Below are 11,158 nucleotides of genomic sequence, written 5' to 3'. Positions count from 1 at the left end.
GATTTGCTCAGCATGGATTAGCAGTACCACCTTGGATGACTGTCTGAAAACAGAGGAAAATGAATCAAATAAAATGAACATGGATGCAACAGTACATATCTACTGAAGAGAGAAGATTCCTGAAAATTATGGGTATGCTAGACAAGATATTATAGGGATCTATCATTTAAAAATCTTGAAATAATGTAATAATTTTTTGATAATAGTCATAGATTGATATACTGAAGTCGGATATAGAGGAAAAGCCCTTACATATGGAAGAAATTATAGCCTTTCCAGAGGAAAAGCCTTTACATATGGAAGAAATTATAGCCTTTCTACTTACTACTAGTGTGAAAAAATGCAATTTTTGCAGACATTTCTCCACTTAATTTAAGACAGGCTTAATATCAGATGAAACAGAAGCTATATACTAATATTCATTTTATTAATATTATGATGCTTCCTAACCACAACATCAAAGATTTAGAGTTTCCATATAATAATCAAATAAAGGGTGGGGCTGGTGTCATCTTCAATTCAACAGTGCTTGATAATGAAAAGTTGACAAATACAACACATGTTCACTTTTCAGTAATGCAATAAAGTTGAAAATTCTTTGTCTCCATCAAAATACAAATGATAAAAAGAGTAAAGAGTAAATTCTATATGGACCAAAACCAGTAAGGGGGACCTATCAAAATTAGAAGGAACTAACCTTCATCCAAATTCCTAATTGAATCAGAAACTATTTACAAAATTTTAGGTTTTCCTCCACGTCATTCACAGACCTCTGTTAGGTGAAGACAACAGACGTCAAGAACTTAAATTCCCTGGTCCCAGATTCTTCTCTGATACACCTCGTACTGGTAGCTCTGGGACAGGGTCCCCGCGCCGCTGACGTCCACCAGGTGGCCCGGAAAGTGGCCCTCGGGCACCGCGCAGCCACCCCCCGACGCCGCCCCGCTCCTCCTGCACAGCCGCACCGCCACGAACGCCAGCGCCGAGCACAGGAAGAGCGACGACACGGACGCCAAGGCGATGACCAGGTAGACGGTGAGCGGGTCGGCCCGGGCCTCGGCCGCCGCCACGTCCGGCAGCGGCAGGTAGGGCTGCGAGAAGCCGTCCACCAGCAGCACGTGCAGCGTGACGCTGGCCGACAGCGGCGGCTCGCCATTGTCCTTGACCAGCACCAGCAGCCTGTGCCTGACGGCGTCGCGCTCGCTCAGCAGCCGGGCCGTGCGCACCTCGCCGTTGTGCGCCCACACGCCGAACAGCCCGGGCTCCGTGGCCTTGAGCAGCTGGAACGACAGCCAGGCGTTCTGGCCCGAGTCGCCGTCCACCGCCACCACCTTGGTCACCAGGTAGCCCGCCTCGGCCGCCCGCGGCACCAGCTCGGTGCAGGGCGCAGAGCCGTTCTGCAGCGGGTACAGCACGAAGGGCGCGTTGTCGTTGTCGTCCAGCACCAGCACGCGCACCAGCGCCTGGCTGCTCAGCGCGGGCGAGCCGCGGTCGGCCGCGCCCACGCGGACCTCGAAGGCCTGCAGCGCCTCGTAGTCCAGGGACCTGAGCGCGAACAGCTGCCCGTTGTCCGCGTTGATGGACACCAGCGAGGCGAGCGGCAGGTGCGGGTCCCGGGGCGGCAGCAGCGAGTAGGTGACCTGGGCGTTGGCGCCCGCGTCTCTGTCGGTGGCGCTCACGGTGCCGATGTGCAGGGCGGGGCTGTTGTTCTCGCGGACGCGCAGGGTGTAGGTGGTCTGGCTGAAGGCGGGGGCGTTGTCGTTGACGTCGGAGACCGTCACGGTGATGTTGTGCTGGGTTTTCAGCCTGGGGGTCCCCAGGTCACTGACGGTGATGGTGATGTTGTACTCCGCCTGGCTCTCTCTGTCCAGCGCTCCTTCTGTTACTAGCTTGTAGAAATTCTCAAGGGAAGGTTTTAGAGTGAACGGAACATCTTCCTGGATGGAACAAAACATCCTCCCATTTTCCCCGGAGTCTCGGTCTTGAATACTGAAAAGAGCTATGGTGGTCTCAGGGGAATTTTCTGGGATCGAGCTTGTAAGTGAAGCCATAGTCAGTTCTGGGGTGTTGTCATTTATATCCACCACCTCTATTATGACAGTGCATTTTCCAGAAAGACCTGCTCCATCAGAGGCCTTAATATCCAGCTCATATGACATAATTTTTTCAAAATCTAGTTCCCTAATTATTTTAATTTCTCCTGTGAGTTCATTAAGTGCAAATGTCCTACTAATCTCTTCATCGCCATAAAAAAATGAATAAAATACTTTGCCATTTGTTCCTGTGTCTAAATCTCTAGCTGAAACAGTTACAATAAGAGATCCCAGGGGACTGTTTTCCGGGATCTGGGCACGATAGAGTGGCTGCACAAACTCAGGGGCATTGTCATTGATGTCCAGGACATCAATGAGGACCAAGGCAGTCCCAGTTTTGGGAGGAACTCCACCATCTACTGCCAGGAGAGTTAACCTAAGTTCAGTCTGCTCCTCTCGATCTAGGGCTTTGTCCAAAACCAGTTCCGGATATTTTCTGCCTTCACCGCTATTGCGCGTAAGAACGTGGAAGTGGGAGTTGGGATAAATGGTGTAGTTTTGAATGTTATTGATGCCTACATCCAAATCTTGTGCGTTTTTCAGGGGAAACACAGTCCCTGGAAGAGTATTTTCCATGATTTTCAAAATCATTTCTGATTCTGGGAACACAGGGGAATTGTCATTTATGTCACTGAGCAAAAGCTTATACCTATATACCTCCAAAGGTTCTTCCAGTAACACTTGGAATTGCAGTACACAGGGCTCAGTGGAGCCACACAGTTCCTCCCGATCCAGTTTCTCATTTATTTGCAAATCTCCAGTCTGAAGGTTCAGCTGAAAATGTTTTTTGTCATCGTTAAAAATGATCCGAGCCCTCCGCCAAGAGAGCTCTTTTACCCCTAGCCCTATGTCTTTTGCTAGATTGGCCACAAAAGAACCACTCTCTGTTTCTTCTGCAATACGATAATCTTCCTGCTCTGCGCAACTATGAGCCAGCAAAACAAAGAGAAGAACTTGCCTTAGTCTAGGAAAGCGCTCCTCTTCAGCCTCCATTTCTACGCGAAAAAATCTTTAGAATCCAAGTGCCCGTTTGGTCTTTAGGCAGTCCGCTCTGGGAATCAATCCCTGCCGCAAGGCAACTCCGTAAAGAATTATCTTCTCTTAGAAGTGCGTGTGACTGCCGGAACGCTAACCATCCGCAGGTCTGTTTTTCGCAGCCTTAGCTTATAGCGCCACCATGTGTTGTACTTAAGCCTAGCTTGCTGAAATTTTCTTGGTGAGATTACGAATGGGGAAATGGTGCCAGACACTTTGGGAAAGGATGAAAAACAAAGCCAACTGTATTTGTTTATTCAACAAGTGTTTATCGATTTTGTGTTATATTTCAGGCACTGACATTTGTACAACATACAAATACCTTCTCTGACCTCATGGGGTTCACAGTATGTCTACTATATTGTATAATCTGTACTCTCCAGGAAAATTGACTAGAAAACGTTGTGTACCTATCAGTCTATTCCTAAACAGAGAATATACACAATTAAACTCTTAACTCACTGCCAGCACAATAGGTGAAAAGATTCATTCACATGATTCATTCACATGTAAGGAGTATAAACTTAAGTGATAGACCGGCTAGAAACTGGTTTATTACGCAAAGTCAGTAAAAAGCTTACAGGGTTGTGGATGATTTATTTGTAAATATTGTCTAAGGAGAATGTTTCTGTACCTCTGTGAGCATGTTGCATTATCTTGTTCCATTGTCCAAAACAATTTGTAAAGACATCTACATTTATTCCTAAAACCAAGATACTCACATTTTGAAGCAGAGATTCACTGAGATCTGGAAAAGTAGGATAGTTGAGATCATAAAAATAAAGGGGTGATGTTAAAGTAATAAAGTGCAGAAAAATAAGTTGGATTTATCTGAAAGAGCAGGTAAAACTTTTATCAAGTAAGGAAGATTTACTCATTTTTAGCAAGCAACTTACATATGTCTTGTGGATAGCTTGGGATCCTGGCACTCTAGCATGAAACTGAAGTTCTTTTACTCCTGGGATAAACATCAGTGTTAGGGAGCCTGGGTCTCCTCAGTTGCATCAAACTTTAGCCAATATTTTAATAACATTTAAATAATAGACACTGTCTTGTATTCTGGCACACTAATACCTGTCTAACTGGGAAAACCGCATGGGCCAAGTGTAAAAATTGTTTTGCATATTAGTTTAACTCTATTAAAGGTACAAATCACTTAAAGCGACATCTTATTTTAGAATGTTTTCCTGGGCAGCCCAAGTGGCTCAGCGGTTTAGAGCCACCTTCAGCCCAGGGCCTGATCCTGGAGACCCGGGCTGCCTGCATGGAGCCTCCTTCTCCCTCTGCCTGTGTCTCTGCCCCTCTCTCTCTCTCTGTGTCTCTCATGAATAAATAAATAAAATATCTTTTAAAAAATAGAATGTTTTCCTATACACAGTGAAACTGATTATGTAAACTCAAAATATGAGAACATACTGCTGACAGCTAAAATTTAATAGATAATTTCCTTATAGAAAGATGTTGGTCATGGATCAGACTCTTTATTGTGGGATCAAATGTCCAAGAAAATGTGCCCTTAATGTCCATGTACTTTTAGAAATATTAATAGACAGAAGCTGGTTCCTATGTCAGTAAGTGAATGGATCAAACTAAGTTTTTCATTCCAATTTGCATCTCTCAGATAAATTTTCTCTTTATTTTCTAAGGAGAAAATTTTAAGCTCATATACTTGGCAGGAAGCTTGAATTGTTTCCTGAGGATTCTAGTAATAGAGTATGTGTCAATCAAATTACTATTAATGAAATCATGAATTAACCCATATGATCTATAAATTGGATTATTTATAGGTCCTGAAGATTTTACATTAGATGATAAAATTATTTTGTTCACACTGAACTCAGTTATTTTTGAAAGAAAGAGATGATAAGGAAGGTATGATGTATAGACATCCAAACAATAACAATTTCAGTGTTACTTTTTTTTCAGTGATACTTTTTCAAACTAATCCTGGAGCACATAAAATAAATGGAGGGAAACTTGTTAACAAAGTATTCCATAAAACCTTTTGTAGTATCTTTTTGTTGAAAGAGCTCATAAATTGTCTACAAAATTAAGTTTTGTCACAAAATTCTCTGGTATAGATTAGTTATCTCTAAGCTTGTACATTTTTATTACATTCATTGATTGCATTAATATCAAAAGCCTGCAATAAAAGACCTAGGTTTTATGGTTAATAGTCTAATTGAATACTCAAGATTGCATGCATCTTTCCTGTCACTTTTGGTTTCAAGAAATGCACTCTTCGCAAGATAAGTTAAATAAAGGAGTTAATTTTTAGGAAACTGTGGGGTTTTACCGTAGAGCTCAAGAACAATTAGACAATAGGGACTTAGGAACAGTGGAATTAAGAACTGACAGGTCTACAACCAAGTGGCTCTTAGTCTCTTCTGTTTCTTAGGCTTCTGCCTCCATCACCCCCTTATTTCTTCTCACTTTCCTTCCATTCCTCCATTATTTCCTCCCTCTCTGCTTGCCGTTTTGTGCCGCCAATCTACACAAGTTTAAACATGGCTACCTTAGCCCATACTTAATATTTATTTCCTAGTTACAAGCAATCAAGAAAAAAAACAGATGAACTACATCATTATTACAAATTTAGGAACTTGGAGAATGTGACGATTCCTACTTTAATCAGGAATCTATTACTTAGGTCAATCAAAAATGGCCAAGAGAGGTAAAGAAAAGTATAATAAACATCTCAGCAGTGATTATTTCCCTTGAGAAGTCTGAGGAAGTTCTCAGATAAGAAGTGTGGTTGGATATATATCTTAACCCAAACAAGATTAGAATTTATTTTAACACAACATCTACCAGCCATATATACAGTTCTCAAAATATTTTCAAAGAAAAATACCTAAATGCAGAAAAATTACTCTGAAATATGTCAGAAAAGTAGAATGGCAAGATTGATTATGCTTTTTTAAAAAATCTAACTAAGACAGTATCTTTAGAAACCATGCGTGGTTTTTATTTATACCAGGCATTTTCCTCTATCAAACATATAGAAACTGTTTCATTGAGAGGACCTAGAGCTCAGAACACCCAAAGAATATGATTGAGCCCAGTGTGCCATTAAGCTTGAAGGGAAAATGCTGTATATTTGAGTAAATGATTTGAGGTTGCAGTTAATATTAAAAGGGCAGAAAACATTTTATTAAAACTTCTGAAAACTGGGCACCTGGGTGGCTCAGTGGTTGAACGTCTGCCTTAGGTTCAGGTCATGATCCTGGGATCCAGTTCCACATCAGGCTCCCTATAAGGAACCTGTTTCTCCCTCCACTTGTGTTTCTGCCTCTCTCCCTATGTCTCATGAATAAATAAAATCTTAAAAAAAAGCAAACTGAAGACTCTCAGGTAAAAGGAAGTTACCCAAAACAAAGAATTTTACATTACAATGAATGCATTTTACAAAGAAACAGCATTGATTCTAAAAGCTCTGCACAATAATCAAATCCCTAAATGAACTCAATGCTATTCTTAAAAGTGTGGCTTTCTTCCATTTTACATTCCTGGGGAGGAAGGTTGGGGAAAGCAGGTTTAAGAAACTTGAACTCGCTGGTCCCAGTCCCTCCCGTCAGACACACCTCGTACCGGTAGCTCTGGGACAGGGTCCCCGCGCCGCTGACGTCCACCAGGTGGCCCGGAAAGTGGCCCTCGGGCACCGCGCAGCCACCCCCCGACGCCGCCCCGCTCCTCCTGCACAGCCGCACCGCCACGAACGCCAGCGCCGAGCACAGGAAGAGCGACGACACGGACGCCAAGGCGATGACCAGGTAGACGGTGAGCGGGTCGGCCCGGGCCTCGGCCGCCGCCACGTCCGGCAGCGGCAGGTAGGGCTGCGAGAAGCCGTCCACCAGCAGCACGTGCAGCGTGACGCTGGCCGACAGCGGCGGCTCGCCATTGTCCTTGACCAGCACCAGCAGCCTGTGCCTGACGGCGTCGCGCTCGCTCAGCAGCCGGGCCGTGCGCACCTCGCCGTTGTGCGCCCACACGCCGAACAGCCCGGGCTCCGTGGCCTTGAGCAGCTGGAACGACAGCCAGGCGTTCTGGCCCGAGTCGCCGTCCACCGCCACCACCTTGGTCACCAGGTAGCCCGCCTCGGCCGCCCGCGGCACCAGCTCGGTGCAGGGCGCAGAGCCGTTCTGCAGCGGGTACAGCACGAAGGGCGCGTTGTCGTTGTCGTCCAGCACCAGCACGCGCACCAGCGCCTGGCTGCTCAGCGCGGGCGAGCCGCGGTCGGCCGCGCCCACGCGGACCTCGAAGGCCTGCAGCGCCTCGTAGTCCAGGGACCTGAGCGCGAACAGCTGCCCGTTGTCCGCGTTGATGGACACCAGCGAGGCGAGCGGCAGGTGCGGGTCCCGGGGCGGCAGCAGCGAGTAGGTGACCTGGGCGTTGGCGCCCGCGTCTCTGTCGGTGGCGCTCACGGTGCCGATGTGCAGGGCGGGGCTGTTGTTCTCGCGGACGCGCAGGGTGTAGGTGGTCTGGCTGAAGGCGGGGGCGTTGTCGTTGACGTCGGAGACCGTCACGGTGATGTTGTGCTGGGTTTTCAGCCTGGGGGTCCCCAGGTCACTGACGGTGATGGTGATGTTGTACTCCGCCTGGCTCTCTCTGTCCAGCGCCCCATTTGTTACCAAGGTATAGAAATTCTTGAAGGTAGGCCTCAAGAGAAAGGGAAGGTCATCCTGAATGGAGCATACCATCCTCCCGTTGTTTCCAGCATCTTGGTCTCGTAAGCTAAAAACCGCTACCACCATTTCAGGGGACGAATTTTCAGGAATGCGGCTGGTAAGAGATGTCATGAGTATTTCTGGTGGGTTGTCATTCACATCCACAACCTGAACTAAGATTGCTGATTTTCCAGAAAGACTACCCCCATCAGTGGCCTGAATATTTATTGTATATGACTGAATTAACTCAAAATCCAGAAGGGCTTTTAAATGGATTTCGCCAGAAATTGGATGGATTTCAAATGTTTTCCGTATGTCTGTAGAGACATGGGAAAATGAGTAAGATAGTTCTCCATATATTCCGGCATCCAAATCTGTAGCAGACACCCTGACGACCAAGGAGTCCACAGGGCTGTTTTCTGGCACCTGAACCTCATAGACAGGCCTTTCAAACTCTGGAGCATTGTCATTGATATCTAAAACCAAAATATGAACCAGTGTAGTTCCAGACCTGGGTGGAGACCCGCCATCCAAGGCTGTTAGCTTTAATTTAAGCTCAGGCTCCTTTTCTCGATCCAGAGATTGGTCCAGTAACAGCTCTGGGTATTTTCTGCCATCATCACTGTCTTGTACTTTAAGGCGGAAATAAGGATTGGGACTTAATGTGTAGTTTTGGACACCATTCTTTCCTACATCCAAGTCCTGAGCACTGTCCATTTGGAATGAGGTTCCTGGAGCAGTACTTTCTGAGATTTTCAGAAGTATGTGTTTGTCTAGGAATGTAGGAATATGATCATTTATGTCTTTAACCCAAAGTTCAGCCCGAAAAAATTGTAAAGGATTTTCCAATAATACCTGGAAATGCAATATACACGGCTCTGTGAGATGGCAAAGTGCCTCCCGATCCAGTTGCTCATTTAAGAGCAAGTTGCCACTCTGCTGATCCAACTGTAAATATGGTTTATAGTCGTCAAAGATGACTCTCACCCCCCGTGCAACCAAGTCTTCCACACTCAAACCGCTGTCTTTCACTACATTGGCTATAAAGGATCCAATCTCCAATTCCTCTGCCACAGAGTAGCGCCAGGGCTCTGAGCACACCAAAGACCCTCCGAGGAAAACAAAGAAAAGCAGTACTTGCCTTATCTGCTGAGAATGCTTCTCTCCTGGCTCCATGGCTCCTTAGCCAAACGTGTTTCTGCAGAAATGTTTCAACTCAGTCGCAAACAGCTCCTAAATTGCTCCTCTCATCTATCCGCCTGGACCACTGGGAATCTATAGACTTGTAATCCTGTCACAAGGGTGTTGTTGGCTCCCTGGCTTTCTCCTGAAAGCCTCTTTCTCCCTTCCTGCTTCTCCTATGCTCTCAGTTCCACTGATTAATGGAGACCAGAGCATTGGATGGTACAAAAAAGTCCCCATCTTATCCTGCAGCGCCACCATGCGATTCCGAAGCTTCTCAGGTTTTAAATAAGTCAGATAAGTTTGAGGCAAAATATTAATTCATTTTGTGTTTGTTGATTAAATTACACTTTCTCTTATATTCTTATTTTCTGAGTTGCATTCTTTATGATATGTGACGCTATTATTATTCAGTCTTTAACACAACAAACCACAATCTGTTAGTGCTGTAGTGAATATAAAAATCATATTTAAGATACAGCCCTAATTTCTATGCTCTCTCTTTGAAGACAATATGTAAAACAACTAAAAAAAGTTAAGAGGATTCTTTCATGTAATTGAATTTGTGAGCAAAATGTTACCAGGAAAATTGGAAAGGAGAAACAGAGGTTGTCTTCTCTAGCTATCAGCAAATACTCCTAGAAAAGTCAATAATCATAATAAGGTCATGAATTTCTAACTGAACCTAATATATAAATACATATATAAATACAGTTGTTTTGGGGTGACTGGACATTTCAGGCTGGGTAAATGGTATAATTTACTTAGAGACACTTCATAGGAGACTTACCTGGCAGAAGTAGAAAGTAAGTGCTCAATAGTAATGAATAAAGCAAGATATGTCCGTTTCTGACATTAAAAAATTTAACAAACTAGATCCCAGTTTAGCTGTGGAAAAGAAATCTATTTTGCAGACCTAGGCCTTCCAGAGGCATAATCATAAATATTTTATTCATTCACTCATTACTTTATCTAGCAAATATTTATTGACCATGTGCTCTGTGCTATAGGAATGGTACTAAGTGTTAGGAGGAATAGAGTGGTAAGCAGTTTCTGTCCTGAAAGATGGAGGCAGAAAAGTGATTGCACATTTAAAAATAGAACATAATGAGGGGTGCCTGGATGGCTCAGCTGTTTAAGCATCCAACTCTTGATTTCAGCTCAGGACCTGATCTCAGGGTCATGAGATCCAGCCCTGAGTCTGCTCTGTGCTGAGCTGTGTGGAGCTTGTTTAAGATTTCCTCCTTCTCTTTCACTCTGCCCCTCCCCCTATAAATAAAAATAAATTAAAACTTAAAAAAAGGAACATAATGAATACCATGATAGCAAAAGTTTATGCTATTCTAAGAGCATAGATAAAGGTCATGTAACAAGAATTTGGAAGTACAGAAAAGACTTTTCTGGAACAAAAATTCGGTGGTGGGTAAAAATTTCCAGATAATCCCAAAACATGACTGCAAATCTGAGATGAGAGAAGTGTTTTGCAAGAACTGAAAGAGGATAAATATGGCTGAGCCACACAGCAAGAGGAAAGAAGTAAGAACTGATATTGGGGAGATAAGCAAATAATTTTGTAAATCCTGCCAAGGCATTTGGACTCAACACTAATGGAAACGCAAGATTATTAAAGGCTTTTAAATGGAAAAGATGCTACTGATCTCAACTAGAAATACAGTAATAAGCTTGTAATAAAATGATAAAGATACGGGTGGTGGTGACAGATGACATGGAGAGAGTGAGATAAGAAGAAGTGAAAAGAAATGTACCCTTTTTTCAGGCTTAGGGAACTGAGTGAGTGTTGGTGCTATTAACTGATAGAGAAAACAGGAAAAGAAGAGAGGAACAGGTATAGAGTTGGAGAGGATGTTTCATTTTGAGAAAGGGACCACTTAAATTTAAAACATGTTGAATTTGAATTGTCCATAGAGCATCCCATATAGTTATATAAATGATCTCCCATTGTGTAAATTAAGTTGAGAAAAGAGGTTTGAGTTGCAGAGACAAATTTGGAATTTATTGGTATAAATGGTGGTTGAAGCCCTTCAAGAAAGAGGTAAGTTGTAGATTAAGAAGAGTATGCTTGGGCAGCCTGGCTGGTTCAGCAGTTTAGGTCTGCCTTCAGCCTAGGGTGTGATCCTGGAAACCCGGGATCGAGTCCCAAGTTGGGCTCCTTGCATGGAG

The 11,158-nt window shown here is 44.1% G+C and overlaps 2 protein-coding genes across 2 annotated transcripts; both read right to left on the bottom strand.

Annotated features, from left to right (window-relative positions):
* Positions 1-775: 775 nt before the first annotated feature.
* LOC144313996 (protocadherin beta-15-like) lies at positions 776-3,234 on the bottom strand. Its single transcript, XM_077897569.1, is given in 2 exon segments — positions 776-832; positions 834-3,234. Coding segments are annotated over 2 exon segments (2,310 nt in total). The 5' UTR covers positions 3,087-3,234.
* Positions 3,235-3,376: 142 nt separating this feature from the next.
* LOC144313995 (protocadherin beta-18-like) lies at positions 3,377-9,113 on the bottom strand. Its single transcript, XM_077897568.1, has one exon. The coding sequence runs from the start codon at positions 8,969-8,971 to the stop codon at positions 6,584-6,586; it is 2,388 nt and encodes a 795-aa protein (XP_077753694.1). The 5' UTR covers positions 8,972-9,113; the 3' UTR covers positions 3,377-6,583.
* Positions 9,114-11,158: the final 2,045 nt, after the last annotated feature.

The sequence above is a fragment of the Canis aureus genome, chromosome 5, assembly GCF_053574225.1.
Source record: "Canis aureus isolate CA01 chromosome 5, VMU_Caureus_v.1.0, whole genome shotgun sequence".
NCBI classification, from domain to species: domain Eukaryota; kingdom Metazoa; phylum Chordata; class Mammalia; order Carnivora; family Canidae; genus Canis; species Canis aureus.
This window is presented reverse-complemented; position numbering and strand designations above follow the sequence as displayed.